Below are 20,399 nucleotides of genomic sequence, written 5' to 3' on the forward strand. Positions count from 1 at the left end.
GATAACATATTTAAATCATGTTAATTTCCATGGAAAATATGCTTTACTTAGCATGAGAAATAGCTTCAAATATATGTTGTTTGGCACTTCATTTAAATACTTAGCATGAGAAATAACTTCAAAGAAATCATAGTTTTTAAATCATTAAAACATTAAATCATCACATAATCACTCACAGCTCGTCGGGGCTCTTAACGGTTTATACGCCTCTCCTAGCTCTTCTTGGCCTGAAAATAGCTCAAATAGTTCATTTACAAATAGAACTTTCTTCAACAAAACCACATTGCTAGCGAGACAACCATTATGAGTGAATTCATCCTCATGAGCGAGATCAAGCATTTATTTAACAAACTTTAACCTAGCGATACTCATGATACCAACAAGATTCAGCCTAAATTTCTAGCGAGATTTCCTTCTTGAGCGAGATCCTCATCACAAAATCAGCGAGATTATCATCTTGAGCGAGATCCTCATCCTCCTCATCTCGCTCTCGCTCTTCACGGTGAGCTGTTTGTTTGTTCTTCCTAAGCACTTGTCTGCTTCTGCACAGATTCTCTGTTTCAATTTCAAAAATTCATAAATCAAATTCGTGAATTCTTTTCAAGAAACTTCCTTCTATAAACTTGTTTAAACTTGAGTTAACTTTCTTACCTCAAAATTTCAGCTGAAAATTCCTTATGGTTTGGCCTAAAGCTTCCAATATTCACCTCGAGCCATGATTAATCTGAGATTCTGCCTCTTCTGCAAATTCCTCACTTTTTGTTATTCTTCTCCTACAATCTTTCTTTGGCAAGACAACCTCAAAAACTAGATTCTTTCAGCTTTCAAATGGCACCGATTCCACTAATTTTGCTCATGTAGATTGCCAAAACCAAGCTTTCGAAGTTCCTCTTTCTTTTAATCTTCCTGCCACCTCCCGAGTTCAAGGATTAATCACCACGTCACCCCATATTTTGTGCCTCCAGCCCAAACCAATAAGTGAGCTTCCCTATTTAATATGTTTTTCTTTTTCTTTTTCCATAACTCCTATAAATAACATGAATTTTCAGTTATTAAATATTTAATATATCATTCCTTTGGCTAAACATACTTGTCTAGGAAATTTAGAATTCGGGGTTTACAAAGGAGGAGTCAAGAAGACACATCAACTGAAGGTTGCCATGTCATTGTGGAGAGTCATGAAGAATTATTCCCTTTAGTGCTCCAAATTTCTGTTAGGATTGATGATAGCAAACAAATATTCTTTCTTCATGTATTGGACCATGTGTCCTCGTTTCATTAATTGTTTAGTATATAATTTTTTAATTCTTTGAATCCCTAAAATAGGGAACAGTGTATAAATTGGGCATGTTGCGCATTTTCATTGAAATACAGAATACGAAGAGGCAAAGTTATAATCACTCTGTCTATCGCTTAGTAAATTTGACTTCATCGTGTACAATGATCAGCTAAATGATTGAATACATCATTCATCGTTTAGTGCCTAGAGTCCATCGTATACAACAAAAGGGTAGACGACAACCTCGATCATGTAGCATCAGCGTCCTATCGTTTAGTACGGCAAAGGTAAACGATACTACTATCGCTTAGTCTCTATGGCACTATCGCTTAGTATGACAAGGTAGACGATAAGGTAAGCAATATCACTATCGTTTAGTCTCCGAGGCTCCATCGCTTAGTAAGACAGGGTAGACGATAAGGTAAGCGATATCACTATTGCTTAGTCTNCTATCGTTTAGTCTCCGAGGCTCCATCGCTTAGTAAGACAGGGTAGACGATAAGGTAAGCGATATCACTATTGCTTAGTCTCCGAGGCTCCATCGCTTAGTAAGACAGGGTAGACGATAAGGTAAGCGATATCACTATTGCTTAGTCTTCGAGCTCCATCGCTTAGTACGACAAGGTAGACGATAAGGTAAGCGATACCACTATCGCTTAGTCTCCAAGACTCCATCGCTTAGTACGACAAGATAAACGATAAGGTTGTCTTACATCGTTTAACCGCGCGACTCGATCATGCACAACGAAGAGGTAAATGATACTGTTTCCATCTCTTTATATTTTCTAACTATTACCTGTAAGATTGGCAATGAGATCGGGGGCGAGGAGGAATTTTCCATCCTCGTCTCCGATGGAAGAATTTCCCGTCATTTCCACCCCCGCCATTTGAAGGCGAGGATAGGGCCGGAGATTCCCTGTCAGGGAATGGGTCCCACCGTTTCCCTTTGTTGGGACCTTTTTTATTTTTATTTTTTCAAAAATTTTCTTTGTTTTGGGTTTGGACACTTTAGTTGGTTTTAGATTAGGTTAAAGGTAAAAAATTAAAATATCTAATACATTTGTATATATAATATATAATGTATTTAAAAATTTAATCAGGGCGAGGCAGGGATACCCTCCCCATCCCCACTCTATTTCTTGTTCAGGGACTCTAAAGAGGTCTCCGATTTGACCTCATCCCTGATTAAATCGGGGATTCTCTATCCTGATTGGGGCGGGGCTTGCGGGAATCCGACCCTGTGGAAAATTTTACCAACCTTAGTTAGTTGCCATCATTAATTCGTTCCACCATTTAAATAAAAACAATTTTATGATGGTTTCACATGTAGCTAACAATCAATATTTCTCTTTCGACTAATATAAAACCTTGATAATAATATTATATCTTAACACAAAACTAAGTAACGAGATAAGTTTAATAAAATATAAAACATGTTCACTCTTCTACTTACAATAATTCACAAGGAGGAAGTCCCTCTTCCAACATTTCTTTTTGTGGCGTCAACATAAAGTAACTTCTCTCGACGCTATTTATTAGTGTTGAAAGATGATGTTCCTATCGACAAAAATTTCGACACCAGGAAAAAAAACATAATTTCTTGTATTGATCCGACGTAGTGACATGCAAATAAAATACACAATATATATAACAGTTCTAAGGCCACATTTACCAATTCGTAGTGAGAATTGGTGTAATCGTAATAGATTTTTATTGATAGGTCAATGGTGATAGATTACGATCGCAAATGAAATTGGATTGCTTATGATCATGTTTATTAATAATCATAAATTTGTTACATTTACTATTACCATTACCGTTTACCGATAACAGAACTCATACTTTTCATATTGTAATAGTAACAATAGTGATAACAATAACAATATCACCTAGTGGATTCTATGTAATTTTGAAACATAATTGGATTGATCAGCCACCGTGAATTTTGTTATTCGATTACAGACTTAAAAGTGGGCCTCACATTTCATTATAATCATAGAACAAAGATAAACAATAGTAAATGTAATCAAATAGGACTCACTTTTTAGATTACTATATATTTAAGGTAGGATAAATGTGACCTAAGTTCTAATCTAACTTGTTTATTTATTTTTTTGGACAAATATTAAGAACTAATATATAATTTAAAAACCCGATTAGTAAACAAATGACCGAGTGTTGGAGATTAACAAACAAATCCAAAAAGCTCTAAAAAGGGGACTCTCCACTCCAATAGGCCTTGTCGTTCTATAATCATTTTCCAAAACGACGTCACTCGTGACATCACTTCAATTCCAACAAACTGACCCACGTGGCACCATCTACGCCGTCCAAATTATTTCTGATGTTATCATGCTATTCGCGTGAGCCAACACAAACACACATTCCATCTTTTTGAAAAGGATCTCACTTTTCTTTTTAGGAAAAAAGGATCACACTTTTGTTCCAAAAAAAAAAAAAAAAAAAAAAGAATTGATTAAAATTTGAAAACTAGCATATTCTATTCATGTCAATGAGTGGAGAGCTAAATTTCTAAATTTGAACTAGCTTTTCATATTTTGCTAATTCAAAATCCGACTTTATTTTAACGCATAAAATTACCTATATACCCTCATAGTTTGGATCTAATTTCTATTTCGATCCATTATTTTAAAACTACCCTTCACTTTTTAGTCGGCCCTGGTAAGTTTTGACCAATTTAAAGATAGTTTTTATGATATTATTATAGATAAAAAGTTTAGTCTCACATGGAATTGCATTTATAAAGGTAAAAGAAAGACAATATTGACAATTACAAGAGTTTTAATTGCTTAAATGCTTTGAAAAAAATTATTGATTAATCAATCAAGAATTCATTTTTAATTTACTATAATGTCTAATTTTTCTAAGAACATAACTTCCAACCATTGTTTTACAAATTTCAAACTAAAATCTAAATTATAAGTCTAGTCTTTGAACTTCAAAATTGCATATAACAAACTTATGAAGTTAAAAAGTTATATGTTTCCTAGTGTTTGAAATGTTTATGATGTCCTTTAATTTTGTATCCAATTGATACTTAATGTATTCAACATGTTTTTCAATCCATTGCTTTAATAGGGAAAAAAAAGAAATTGTGTCTTAGATAAATACTAACTCCGTAATTTTGTGTTTGATACATTCATGATTTATTTTAAAATTCATAAAAATATCAATACCATATGACACATAATTAAAAATTAAAAATTTGTTAGATTTTTTTTTCAAACTCTAAATATTATTAGATACATAATTATTTAGATACATAATTAAAAGTTCAACTACCTATGAGACATAAATTACAAATTCATAAATCTAATAGATAGAATTAATTAATTTTAGAACATTAAACACGACTGTGAGAGTTTCAAAACTAGGAATAAACTTACAATTTAACCTAAAAAGAATTAGGAAAAAAAAAACTCCCAAAATAATCCCACTTTCCTCTCCATATATCGTAGAGTCATTTCTCAACATTTATATACCCAAAACCGTCATTTCAACTCAAATTCCAACCCCCATATTTCCAAAAAGAAAAAAAAAGAGGTCTATTTCGCAGAACATAATAATTAATATAATATCCAATTCCAATCCCCAAATCTCAAATTCGTCGGTTCTACAAACAAAATTTCTCGATCTCAGCGATTTCAGAAGCAAAATCAGAACAATTAGGGCAAAATTTCATTCGAATTCGAAGAAAAAGAAATAAAAAAAAAAACAGAGTAATAGCAGAGTAATGGAATCGGGGCAGAACGATGAGTACAGAGCGATCCTAATCAATTTCGAGCAGACGGAGCTACGGCTAGGCTTGCCCGGTGGCGATGGCGGCGAAGTCAACGGCGGGAAGAGTAGTTCGGCGGGGAAGAGAGGGTTTATGGAAACTGTGGATTTGAAGCTTAATTTATCTTGTACAATGGCGTCGGTAAAGGAGGAGCCGACGAATTTGGAAGAGATTAAGAATTCTTCGCAACGCTCTAACGATTTTGCTAAACCTCCTTCCAAGTAATTTTTTCTCCCCTCTCTCTCAATAATGCTCATGCCTATTTTTTTTTTTTTTTAAAAAAATATATTTGAATTTTCTTGTTTATTTATTTTTTTAAAAAAACCTATATTACCTGTCAATTTTGAATTTTCGTATATAAGTTATTACCTGTTTCATGTCTCGATTTTTAGATTTTTAAACCATTTTAAAACGATATCATGAATGTAAAAAAGTAATTTTGAAATAGGTTGTGAAATTTACAGTTTTTTTTTCTCATATTTGAGTCAAAATTTATTAAACTTCATTATTGGGCATGGAAAAATAGGTGATTAATTACTATAATTATATTAAGCATAAACTTTGTTTTCTAAAAGAAATTGAAAAGAAAACTATATTTTTTCTCTTTTCAAAAGAAAAAGAGGCATCAATTTTTTAGATTTTCAAAAATAAGAAAAATAAGAAAAACCATTTACATAAAATAAAAAAAATTTAATCTTCCTTAATAGACGTCGATAGAAGTGGATAGACGCTGATAGATATATATTTTTTAACTTTTTAAATTATTTTTTATATTTAAAAATATTTTTGTTGCTATTTCTTTAAATAGTGTGATTTTTTTATTGGTAAAAATTTCCCTATCATTTATGTATTTTCATTGCTATCAAAAAAAGAAAAAAATGTAAATATAAGCATAATTCGACTAGCATCAACTTTTCTATCAATCTTGATGGATGGGGTTTGATCCCCACCTATGAGTATTTGAAACCGATGGGGTTTGATCCCCACCCATGAGCATTTGAAACCGTTTAGCAATTTGTATTTCAATTTATTTTTTCTGTTTTTTTCTACGTTTTTTTAAATAAATATTTAAAAAATTTAAGATCAAAATGGAGCAATGAAGTTGGTATTTTAAGTCAATTCTATTTTTTTTTATATCAATTTTGAAAATATTGGAGTTCAAAATATATTTTGTTTATAATCAAATTAATTTGGTTAACTATTAGGTCTAAAATAAAATAACTGTTTAAGTCAAAAGAATTAAAAAGGAATATAGATGAAAGTTTTCTCTTGGAGGGAAAAATATAATGGGTTAACTACAAAATATTTTAAATTTTATACCTGTGATGACATATTCCTACTAAATTTAAATTTAGTATAGTGATGTATATTTTCTAATGTGTAAATTTAATCCTTTTAACTTTTGATAAATCTTAAAAATAATATTTTTAATGTTAGTTTATTTATTTAAAATTTCGGTTAACATTTTCTTTATAAAATTTGGAGACATATTCATACACTATCATTTCTGGCATGAAGATTATTATGATCACTCAATGGATGAATTTTGATCAAATTTAATTTTGAAATGCTAAATTTAAGATTTATTAAAAGGGAAGATATTAAATTTTCACATTTGTACTAAAGTATTAATATAATTAAATTTATCGTAATAATACGTTAAACTATAATATCATAGGAATTAAAATAGAACGATACTCAAATTATAAATATCAAAATGATATTTTAACCTGTATAATATGAATCACGATTATATATGAAACCGTTTGAAGATTTAGTCACAAATTTTCTCGCAAAACTAAAAAGTGTCTCTCGTGATATTAGATATATATATATATATTATCATACAATAGGTTATTTATTATTTTTTTTCTTTTTTGTGGGAACAATCTATAGTGTTATCTTAAAATTTAAGAGTTCGTTTAGTAACCATTTCGTTTTAAGTTTTCGATTTTGAAAGTTAAGTATGTTTCTTCCACATTTGTCATAATGATTTGCATCTTTATTAGTACAATTATTAAAGTCTTAGCTAAAATTTAAAAACAAATACAAGTTTTTAAATATATTTTTCTTTAGTTTTTTAAATTATTGGTAAAAAAGAAGATAACTAAGAAAGAAATTTAGAGGGGTAAGTAATGTTTGTAAATTTAATTTTAAAAAACAAAAACAAAAAACGAATGCTTGTCCAACGGGGCTTAAACATTTTTTTATATTTTAAAATTAATGGGAGATTTTTTTTTTCTAATACACATATCTATATCAATTATTTCAAAAACTATTTTTTTTTCTGCTGGCTTGACATAGCTAAAATAATCCATACAAGACTATGGATTTTGAATATTCTTTCTTTATTACATTTTTAGTACAATAATTAGAAGGAAGGAGAATTGGTTAGCATACTAATCACTTTAAATAAGGTATCTATTCTTTACTCGGAATCTACTTATTTGTTAGTATTGTGTAAAAAAAAAAAAAAAAAAAAAAAAAAAGACAATATAAATATAAGACAAAAATGGGCATTTTTAAATATAAAAAATATTTAAAATATTTAAACTTTATAGCAAAAAGTTTCAAAAGTACAAAGTGTAAATAATTTAAAAATTTTCTATTTATAAGAATTTTTCAAAAAAAAAGAAAAAACAATTTCATGCTTTTTATATATATATTATATATATATATATAAAAGTTGGAATATAAAAGTAAAGATATACGAAAGAGAATTATTATTGAAGATGATTAAAAAGGATTTCTTGGGATTGTCAAAAAAAAAAAGAAAAGAAAAGAAAAGAAAAGAAAAAAAGTTATGTTAAGGTGATGTTAGAAGAAAGGGTGAGAAGATTGAATGGTTTGGTTGGTTGGTTGTCGGGAAAATGAAGAAAAATAACAAAACATATGGAATCTTACTTTTTTCCCACCAACCAAATATTTCTAAACTATAACAAAAAGATGCATACTCCAAATTTAGAAATAGTTTTACAATGTTGACTTTTTTTTTTTTTTTTTTTTAAATAACAAAAATGAATATAAACTGAAAAATTGTAATTGTTGATTGCTTGATTATTTTTTCTTAAAATAATATATTTATTTGAAGACAAAGAAAAGATTATTTTGAATCAGATTTTCTTTCCTAAAGTTCAATTTGATAAGTATTTGATTTTTTATTTTTGAAAATTAAGTTTATAAACACTATTTTCATCTGTCTTTTTATTCACTTTTCTGTAATATTTTCAAAATAAAAATTAAGCCAAATTTTGAAAACTATTTTTTTAAATTTTGTTTTGTTTTTGTTTTTAAATTTTTTAAAAAAGAATTTGACTAATAATTTAATTGTTTCTTCAAAATATATGAGAACAATAGTATGAAATTTAAGAGGAAATAAGCATAAATTTTTAAAATAGAAAACTAAAAACAAAATTATTATCAAATGAGGCCTAAACTTATAGGTTCTGTTTAATAACTATTTGATTTTTAGTTTTTATTAAATATTAAGCTTATAAATACCAATATTTTTTTTGTTTACTTTTTTTTAAAAAAATAAATGTTCTCAAAATCTATACTATGTTTCGAAAGCTAAAAATGTATTTCTTTAAAAACCTCATTTTTTTTAAATAAGGTTAAATAATTCACATCTTTCTTTACAAAGGTTAAAAATCACAGTATAAACGATTGCGAAAAAACAAACACAAATTTTAAAATTTAAATATTAATAAAAACCAAAAAATTATTAAATGTGACTCAATATTATCTTTTGATTTTTTAATTTCTGAATACTTTTATTTGAATTTAATTCTTTTAATAAATTTGAATCGGACCTAAAAACTGAACACAATAAAGTTCTATACATGCCTATCACATTCATCAATGAGCCGGTTCAATTTATCCCAAATTTAAAAAGTGAAGGTCCAAGTTTATTCCAGACCTAAGCCTAAGGGTTCAAGATATTATTTGGGCTTGAACCGGATCGATCCAATATTCATTAGTTAAGCCTACGACCCAAACCTTGGGCTTGACTCATTGAATTATAATTTAGGTTGAGTTTGAGTTGAATTTGGACTAACCAATTAGATTAACCAATTGAATATTAATTATTTAATAATTTTAAATTTTATTTGTATATTTTAAATTTTCTCAATGAACTATTACTAAAATTTATTAAAGTTTGATTTTTATTGAATTCATTTTATATTTTTATTACATTTTCTTAATAAAATCATTGATATTATAAATGCTCAATATTTGATTCTCTTAAAATTTAAATTAGTTTTTAACACTTAATTTTGTCTATGTTAACTAATAATTATTTACATCTAAATATATTTAAAAAATAATATTAAAAAGTTGACTTTTTTTTTAATATGTAAAGTATAATATAGGAAGAAATATATATATATATATATATATATATATGTCGGTTGATCCAATGATAAGTAATCTATTAAGTCGAACTTAGATCGAGTTTAAGTTGAACTTGTGTCAATTTTTGAGCTTCGTTGATGAAGCTAACTGACACGAATTCTTAGTTAATGACTAATAAAATAAAATTTTAAAATTTGAAGTAAAAAATAACCTAACAAAGAATAAATTTTTTGCATTCATGGCGCATTTTTTTTTTTTTTTTTGGTGAATTTTTTGTTCTTGATCCCTCTCCTTACATTATGCTCATTGCCTACCAAACCATTAGTTTTAGAAGACTTTGTCGACCTCAAGACCAACTTATTGAGACTAATCTTACTTTTTAAAAGATTAAGGTATTCATTTAGAAACTGGAAGGAAGACCTTGAAATAATCATGGTTAAAAAATCATTTTGGTCTCCGTATTTTCAAGAGTCAGTTACAAATATAGCAATCAGACACAAGTATTAGTAAATAATAATACAATATATATATATAATATATATAATATATATATATATATATTTACAGATGTATCAAGATTTAGATACAACTCTCGGAGTCTATCAATGATAGACTATATTGTTAATAAGGGACTATCAACGATATATTCTATTATTGATAAGAGTCTTTTACCGATAGATAGATTCTATCATCAATAAATTTTGCTATATTTGCAATTCTTAAAAAATGTGACTACATATTTAATTATTAGCCCTAAAAAAACTACCCGTTGCAATTATCCTATCCAGTTTTGGTCTTCATACCTTCAGTAAATTTTAGGTTAAATTATTAAAAATGCCACTGAACTTTACACTTTGTGTAAAAAATGCCCTTTAAGTTTTAAAAACTAAAAAAAAGTTAAAAAATATCATTCTTGTTATATGGATAGAAACTGTTAATATCGTCTTACCTCTCTATTTTCCATCTTTTTCTCCCTTTCCTTTTTCAATACAATCTTATTCTCCTTTTTGTTAACTGTTTGACACTTGTTTATTTAAAATAAATAAATAAATAAAATGGTACACTTCAATTAAGGTATGTGAATTATAATAACAAGAAAGATAATAAATAAAGCACCAAATGATTTTATGACTTGCATATTCTAACAAAATTGTATGATAGTAGTTGTGTGTTAATAGCCAAATACATTTTTTATTTGACTATTTATCGTTTTGGTATATTTTAAGAGGAGATTTTGATTTTAGAGTTTTGTGAAATCTTGTGGGATTTTATGCTTTAACTTAAAATTTTGGTTGTTGAGAAAATTGGTGTAAACTAAGAATTGGACAATTAAGAGAAATATGAGAGTATGTATATGAAAAAAATGAGGATATTTATATAATTTGTTTTAAAATTGGTTCTTTTCAAATTTAGGAGAACTTCAAACAAATTGATCACCATATTAATGGTAAGAGCATATTTTAAAAATTTTTAAAGTTATTTTTCTTACGAGTCACGGTTTATGTTGAAGTATTAATGGTTGGAGTATTTTTGAACTTTTTTTAAGTTAAAGGTATTTTTGAATTTTTTCGAAAGTTCATAGATATTTTTGAAAGAAAACTTTAACCGTTTCCATCCAAAACTAACGGTAAGAGTATTTTGAACTCATTTGGATGTTTATGAGTATTTTTGAAACTTTTAAAACTTTAGGGATATTTTTTACCCAAAATATAAAGCTTGGGAATGTTTTTATTAATTTAGTCTAAATTTTAAAATAGGTCACTATTAAAATTGTGAATATATAATATAACATAATTATATTTGATTTTATTGCATTAAATTTATTATTATTATTATTTAACCAATATAGATAAAAAGTAACTTTTTAAGATAAATCGAAAGCAATGATTTTCTTTTTTATTTTAAGTATATAATTAAGTAAAGAAAAAAAAAAGGTTGGTTAATGTTAATTTGATTTGGTTATTTGGAATGCAATATTAACAGAGCACAAGTAGTGGGTTGGCCACCAGTTAGATCATCAAGGAAGAATTTGGGAGCAGCGAGGAACGGCGGCGATGACGGTGGCGCGTCGTTCGTAAAAGTCAGTATGGACGGTGCGCCTTATTTACGTAAGGTGGACTTGAAGCTATACGGCAGCTACAAAGACCTCTCTCATGCCCTTGCAAATATGTTTAGCTCCTTCACTATTGGTAATTTTCTATTTTTTCTTTTCGTAAATTTTATGAATGCTCTCTCACCTTATTTTAATTTTGGTAGAACTAAAAAGGAACTCGTGAACTTTTTGCCCTTTATTTCAAAAAAAAAAAAAAAAAATTGAAATGATGTACCAGTGACCTAAAATAAAATTTGGATAGAAAGCTCGCAAATAAAATGTTTTAATACATTTCTACTTCAAGAGTAGTTTTAAAATATGTATGAAAGATCTGTTATATGATATAATTAAATTTGCATTTATTCACAAGATAAGTTTTTTGGTCTATCAGTGATTTAAGATGGTATAAGTGTAGGTTGGTTCAAAAGGTCCTATATTCAAACTCCTGCAACATTGTTAGGTCCTTTTCATATTTTAGACCCAGAACTGTGTGTTAGCGATTAAGTAGTTGATGAATTTGCTATTTTTTTTTATTTTTTATATTTAGAATTTTCTACATTATACTATACCGCTAATAGTTTGGGTCTAAATTATTGTATTTACAATTATATTCCATTTGTTTAAATCTTTACTACATAAGAGGCCCTAATAGAAGGCCCATATTCTACTAATGTCCAAAAGATACCATTTTTTCTCATACATGGTTTAGTGTTTATGTACTTTTAGAAATTTGATATTATTTTTGTAAATATGAATTGAATTAGTAAATAAATTATAATGGTGTTACTTTCAAAAGTTTCTAAGGTTGGTTCATTATTTCATTCACACTTAGAAGTCATGTTTTTTTAGAGTACAACACTAATTAAAGTCCATTTTCGACAACTTAAGTATAACTAATAGTTCAATTGATTAAGATACATACCATCAACTAAGAGTTAGATGTTCGATCCTCTAAACACCAAAATTTTGTTGAACCGGAAGATAAAGAGACTCAAAATATATTTTAACCCAAAAGGTAATTTGGGGGGATTTTAGATGAAAACTTTAGTTATGTTTTGAATGGCAATTGACAGGAAAGTGTGAATCAGAAGGAAAATTGGTAGACCTTCTGAATGGCTCAGAATATGTACCCACTTATGAAGACAAAGATGGAGATTGGATGCTTGTTGGTGATGTCCCATGGGAGTGAGTTTATTCTTTCTCATTTTAATAAATTTTGCATTTATTATCAAAATTTTAACTTCATAAAGTTTGAATCATTATAGTATATGAGTTTAATTCTGATAAACTAAAATGTCAAATATAGGCTTCATTTCAAAATTTCGACCCATACAAGTATAAGAAAGTTTAAAATGTATGAAATATCGAAGTCTTACTTTTTCAAAATTTTTGATGGAAATATCAATAAAATGTTGATAATTTCGATGGATATTTCTAAAAGAATTATAAAAATATTTTATGATTTTTAAATAATTTAACATATGTATATCTATTATTTATATTATATTAATATTATTGTCATTTTATTGCTTTTTAATTTTTTTTTTTTTTGAATTACAATGGAAATATCGTTTCACCTCTCATGTTGATATCGAATAACTCATAGAAATTTAAAAATATCGACATATCGGTGGAAATTTAATATTATGAATATAACTCAGGAGCCACATATATGTATTTATTTATTTTATCAGTGGAAATGTTGAAAGCTCACAAATTATATTATCACGTTAATTTGACCTAGGATGTTTGTTGATTCATGCAAACGTTTGAGGATCATGAAAGAGTCTGAAGCCATTGGATTAGGTATGTCACACTTTCATTACTTCCACCTCCAATTTTTTTACTTTGTTATCTATTTTTTACAAATGGTTTAAAAAACAAGTCAAAATTTGAGAATTAAAAAAAAAGTAACTTTCAAAAAGTTGTTTTTGTGTGTTTGAAATTTTGCTAAGAATTTAACCATCGTATTTAAGAAAGATACAAATCGTCATAAGAAATGTAGATAAAATAGACTTAATTTTCAAAAATAAAAACAAAAAGATTAAATGATTATCAAATAGGTTTTAGTGTTTTTAAAAATTATATTTATTTATTAATAAAAGGTCAAAAAGAGGATCTTTTGAAAAATAAATAAGTTTTAACTTTTAAAATACAATAATGGACTTCAATGATTTCATGATCTTATAATTAATATTATCACATTAAAGAAAAGAAAAGATGCATGGAAGGGAAATAAAGATCAATATAAAATTAATTATACACATACTTGTTGGGGTATCTTCTTGATTTTTTATGATTTAATTAATTATGGACAGCACCAAGAGCAATGGAGAAACAAAAGAACAGAAGCTGAGCTGTTTTTGCCTTTATAAAAAATTGTTTGTTATGTACCATTTTTCAATTTTTTTTTCTTCTAATTAATATATATATATATAAGAACAATTGATGTTGAATTTGTAAGGATGTATAAATTCAACATTAGCATAGAGTGGTTTTATGTACAATTTCTATTTAAACTTTAACCTTTCACATTATATATTGCATCCTCCTTTTTGTTTTTGTTTTTTCTTCTGCCCCTTTGTTTAGTTTTATGATTTCTTTTAACTTTGTTGTATGTATTCTTATTTAGATAAATAATTACGTATGAGTCAAAATCTATTCGTATATATATATATAAAAGCAAAAGTTAGATAATACAGATGAGAAGAAATTGATCTAAATAAATTCCTTCAACTTTTCAACTAACATAAAATTGTACTGTGTCAATCTCAAAATCAAATATTTGATTTCTTTTTCTTATCTTGTAAAAGAAAAAAAAATCCATCAACTTTCTGAAAGAATAATTAAATTCCTTCAACTTTTCTCTGCCCAAAAACCACTTATGAAAGCTTCACATGATATATATAATGAATAGCATGACAATTATATTAATAGTTGTGGTTGGAATAACTTTAGGAAAAAACTACATTTAAATAAACTTGAATTTTCTATAAGCACCTTCCAAAAATTAAAATTTTAAATTAGTGATTTTAGATGATAATAAATAAGAAGTACTTAAAAATGGATTAATTTTTTTTTTTTTTAAAGAAATAGAGATGAATTATTAAAAAATGATTTAAAGTGATTGACTTTCAAAATATGAAGTAAGAAATATATATATATATATATAGTAAAAATGTTTAAACTATTAGAAGGATTAAGTTTAGATAGGTTAGCATGATAACAACTACTTTGTTTGTTTGTTTTCTTTTTCTTGAAATCTATAGTGATTAGAATAGCTCTAATAGTCTCAACATTATTATTATATGGCTACCACATCACAACTTTAGTTACTTTTCATAAAACAATACATATAGACGAAATAAGTACTTCTGTTGAACCTTTAACTTTAAAAGATGAAATAAATGCTAATTAACGTTGATTCTTAGGTTGATACCATTATGCTTATAATTATACAATTTAGCCTAGATAAAAACTAAAGTACAAAATCTATTACCGATCATATTACCTTAAAATAACCAATTTATGAATTTTTTTATATGGTAATTTTTTTTTTTATAATTATTAGTTTGTTGTATCATATCATATCGTTTATCACATATTATATTATATATATTTTAATTAACAAAAATAATTGAGTTTATCACATATTATATTATGATATCATATCATATCATATCATGTCAGTTAAGATCTTATGCCAAGTAAAGGTTCGCATAAAAATATCCAAAATATCCCGTCAATCTCCACTTTTTTAACCCTTTTACTTGACATTTTTTTGTCCAAAATCATATTACTCGACTTTTTTCCACAGAAACGTCAAGTAATTAAAAACTACAAGTGTCAAGTTATGTAGATTTTGTAGTAGTGACAACATGAAATACAATAGTTGTTAATGGTTTATTTTTAAAATGTATATCTACGTTTTAAAATTTTAAATTCAAAATTTGAATAAACTACATATAAAAGTATTGTTTTTAAGAGTTTATATGGTTTGCATCACAAAATCACAAAATGGTTATGAAAATCCAAAGAAACATCTAACAAAATCAGAATTGCATAAAACAAACCAAATTTTTTCTTAAAAAATATATAAAAAGATGAATTAAAATAAGGTGCAATTACAAAATATAGCAATCAAACTCAAAGTACTAGCAAATGTAACATAATGAGAAATTTATGTTACATACTTTGAGTATTAGCAAACTCAAAGTATTAAAATAAGGTGTTGATATGAATATATCAAGAATATGGCCTATCATTGGTAGAAGTCTATCAATGATAGATTTTGCTATATTTAGAATTATTTAAAAATATTGCTATACAGTCAATTATTAACCTTAAAATTGACAAAAATAGGGTTGAAGGGAAAGTAATGATAAAAATAAGGTAGTGAAATCGTGGACCTAATCCACGAGTACACAAAATCGTGGACGGGGTCCACACATAGCTAAATGAACGTGGACCATGTCCACAACTAATAACAAAACGTGTACTCGATCTATGACATAGCTACTGATCTACTTGATTCCTGCTGACCCTACCACCTGCCTACCATTTAGAAACTCATAGACATGGTCCACAATTACCTTACTCGTGGACTGAGTGCCACGACTTCGTGGTCCCCAAAACCCCCATTTCCCCTCTCACTATCACTCTACCTTGCCTTCTTCCCTTAATATTTTATGTCTTCCACTCCTCTCCCGCCCACGATTGTCCTCCACCGTCAGCTATCTACTCCCTGTCACTACTGTTGATCTGTCGACCATATGAGATATTCTTTTTTTTTTTTTTTTTTCATATTGTTGGCTAATACCCATTGATTTAGTTTTTTTTTTTTTTTAAAAAAAAATGTGTGAATGAATAGATTTGTAGATCTAGAGTTTTTGTTTGGGTTGGTTTGTTTTGATTAAAATTTGGACAAATATTGGTTTTTGGATCGTTGAGTTTGGAGTCGAAATTCAGATTGTTATTTGGAGTTTGTTGTTTTAATTTGGATTGAGCTGTAATTTTGTTTTTGTTTTTGTTTTTCGGGTGTAAATTTAGATTAATCTTGGCTATTAAGTAAATTAGTAGTTTGGATTAATGTTGGATTTGGACTGATCTTGGGATGTTAGTTTGGACTTAAAATTTGGAGTAATATTTTCTTAATTTTAACAAAAGTAAACGAATGAGTTAAATATGATATTGCATCCCAAAGATTTAGTCATTTTTGAACCTGAAAATGATGAAGACAATGATATTGGGGTAGAAATTGATGAATTATTTGGAGAAAAGTCAAATGTAGAAAATGAAAATGAGTTGGTGCCTTCAGAGATATTCACACAAATAGATTGAGAAATTAATAATTCAATTTATAAGAAGGATCAACAGAGGAGGAAAGGGAAAGACGTGTAGTCAACTTTAGTCTAATACAAAAAGAAATGTTATTTGATACCCAATAAGGTCTACAAATGGTCATAAAAAAATATATTGTGTGACAGAACACTATCAAACTTTCGTGGTAGAATTGAACTAAAATATTTGGTATGGAAAATGCAAATAGTGGAAAGGAAGATGCGATTGTAGGTTCTGTACTTGTCGATGTAAAACTCATGGAATGTCTGAAATTACTAAACTTGAAACAGAACACTAATGTTTGTATAAAATTGATATAGGATCATTCCCAATTTGATTCAAACTTTATGAGTACTGAAATCCTAAATATAGTTAGAGCTGATCTTGGCGTTCTTGTGGCCTTACCCCAAGAATTTATTAAAAAAAGAAGAATATAAAGGAACCGTGAGATCCGATGTGGAAGCGGGGATCGTTCTCAATTTTCAATTTCACTGAATCATGAAAATACAGAACCATACGTATGCATTATATAAAATTACATCATGCTTTTGAATTAAAATTAAGAAGAAGAATTTAGGGATCAACCACACTTACTCTTGAAGCCAATAATTCTTCATGATCTCATCTCCACTAACGATCATGAACGGAGAAACCACAATGGCCACTACCACAAGATTTTCTTCTGTATTCTTTTTAGGATGAGAACATGAGCAAGAGTTGTGGGCTTTGCTATGAATTTTAGGATGAGGGATAGAATTTTTAGAGAGGAAATTTTTTAGAGAAGATTTTCTGTAAAACTTACATAACATTTTGTTCTTTCTTGGGAAGAAGAAGAAAACGTGAAAAAGAAAATCGACCCTTCCACGTCTGATGAGAGAAAATTAAGGGGAGAGAGTTATTAATTTTAAAATTAAAATTAAAATTAATTTGATCAACAAATATAAATCAAATACAATAAAATTTATAGATTTATTTCTCTCATATTGTATGGTATTTAATATGAGTTGCATATACTAAATTTAATTATGTGAATCTCATTCATATAATTAATATTTGAATCATATTCAAATATTTAATTCCTCCTAAATAAACTTTATTTTATACTGTATCAAATACATTATATTAATTATACCATATATAATTAAGTTAAATTAATTATATCACATATAATTAATTCCCTTAATTAATTTGAACAATTCAAATTAATCCAAAATTAATTCTCAATAATCCAGGTTGAGCTACAGAAGGAACCTTATGAACCTGTAGATTAAAATTCCAATAATACTTGAATAATTAATTAAACCCCTCTAATTAAATTACTCAACATCCATTAATTGTCAGTCACTTAATTAAAGTCTGACAGCTGCACTCTTCACACTATAGATATATTTCTGTGTCTATTGGATATAACCAATCAAAAGTGCTATGACCTAGGCCCAAAATGACCGTTTTGCTCCTGTAGTTACATTTAAGTCTTTAACTACCACTGATCCCTTTAATGAACAATAAGTTATAGTCTAACTATGACCAAACCCCTCTTGGGCCAAGAGAGGGTGTGGTGCCACATTTTTCAAGCCTTAGAATAAGCTCTTAAGGAAAAAATTTATATATTTACTCCGACATTAGGGAAGGAGTGAATCCCGTCTTGTGTAGCTGTGTTCCTAACTCCCCAATCAGACAGATCCCAAAATGGTAGGCTTATTGAATTGATAATCTGGCCACTCTCACCCATACAAATCATAGGACCACTTTCATAGGCAGGAGTTCACAACTCACTAAGGATTCGGGTCATGTTACCTATGGTCATTTTGGTGAAATGTAAGTCTCCATAATTAACGACGTTATATAATGAGACTATTCATTTCGTGGTCCGGTCTTATATAAACCCCTTTGTATAAAATACCCTTGCTCACATGTCTCTACATGAATGATCAAGATCAGATTATTTGTAGTACTTTACAACAATTCTAACATCTACAAAGTGAGCTGTATTCATAGTGTTACCAGGATAATGTATCTAGCTTTATCCATTTACTACAGATCATTTAGGTTATCACTTAAACATGATCCACATGTATGTCTTTACATACATGTTTAAGCTACAGAAGAAAACCTTAGATGTTAATTTATTAGTCATGGATAATGCTACTAAATGAATAAAATATTTCATATTTTATTAAATAAATAAATCATTTGTACATTACAATTACAAACTACAGGACCCACGAGATTTAATATACATACATCCATTCATCCAAACCATATATTATAATCCTTATAATATAAATGATGCATGACTATGTTATTAATGCATGAAAACATATATTATAACACTTATATTATATGATGCATAAGCATACTATAAAATAAATCATGCAACTATATTATAACATTTATAATATTAATGATGCATGATCAATGCATAACTTATGGTGCGATTTTACTATATAACATACATTATGACATATAAATATATAAATTAAACCATACATAAAATGCATAATTTAAAGAAAAATTATTGGGTCGGGATTAGATTCTTAAGTAATTAATTAAATAAATGTAACATTTATATTAATTTAGTTAATGAAAAAACTAACTATTACATAAAAAAGGAGCCAAACCGGTTCAAAACAGGTGAACTAGCCTTGAACCGCACGAACCAGATCGCCCAACACTCGAACCGCCCACGAATTAATCGATAAACCGCACCTTCTTTTTGTCCCTGAGTGTTCCAAATAACACTGTGACCTAGCGTTGCAACGTTACAGAAAAAACCTTCCGTCTTCCTCTTCGCAGCGTTGCAACGTTAGGGCACAACATTGCAATGCTGTTGTACAATTGTCTATTGTATAGACGCGAATTGCTCTGGTTTTGATCCGAATTGGGCCTCGCTTTCACCAAAATGTCACCCGAATGATTCAAAAAAAAAAGAAAAAGTATAGACTCGATTGCTTAATTATGCCCAAAAAACAAAGGACCATTCAAACAAATTTGAAATAAAGCAATAAAACTAAATTCCAATAATGAAAACATCCATAATTGCAAATCATTTACATTCCACATATATTCATCAACCATAAATGTAGTAAATGTACAGAACCCACCATTAACTCTGTATTTTAATTCGAAAATGAAAAATTGGGAACCAAAATCCTGCTCTGGTACCAATTGAAGGAACTGTGAGGTTCGATACGGAAGCGGGGATCGTTCCCAATTTTCAATTTCAAAGAATTATGGAAATATAGAACCTTAAGTATGTTTTTTAATAAAATTACAACATGCTTTTGAATTAAAATTAAGAAGAAGAATTTAGGGATCAACCACACTTACCCTTGAAGCCAATAATTCTTCACGATCTCCTTTCCACTAATGATCACGAACGAGAAATCACAATGGCCACCATCACAAGATTTTTCTCTGTATTCTCTTTAAGATGAGAATATGAGCAAGAGTTGTGGGTTTTGCTATGAATTTTAGGATGAGAGAGAGAATTTTTAGAGAGGAAAATTTTTAGGGAAGATTTTCGATAAAAC

At 28.1% G+C, this 20,399-nt stretch overlaps 1 protein-coding gene across 1 annotated transcript; it reads left to right on the top strand.

Annotated features, from left to right (window-relative positions):
* The first annotated feature begins 4,891 nt into the window (after window positions 1-4,891).
* Window positions 4,892-14,088, top strand: LOC120080346 (auxin-responsive protein IAA16-like). The gene is made up of 5 exons (XM_039034989.1): window positions 4,892-5,299; window positions 11,418-11,623; window positions 12,600-12,711; window positions 13,271-13,332; window positions 13,845-14,088. The coding sequence occupies exons 1-5, from the start codon at window positions 5,034-5,036 to the stop codon at window positions 13,880-13,882; spliced, it is 684 nt and encodes a 227-aa protein (XP_038890917.1). The 5' UTR covers window positions 4,892-5,033; the 3' UTR covers window positions 13,883-14,088.
* Window positions 14,089-20,399: the final 6,311 nt, after the last annotated feature.

Source organism: Benincasa hispida, chromosome 6 (assembly GCF_009727055.1).
Source record: "Benincasa hispida cultivar B227 chromosome 6, ASM972705v1, whole genome shotgun sequence".
NCBI classification, from domain to species: Eukaryota; Viridiplantae; Streptophyta; class Magnoliopsida; order Cucurbitales; family Cucurbitaceae; genus Benincasa; species Benincasa hispida.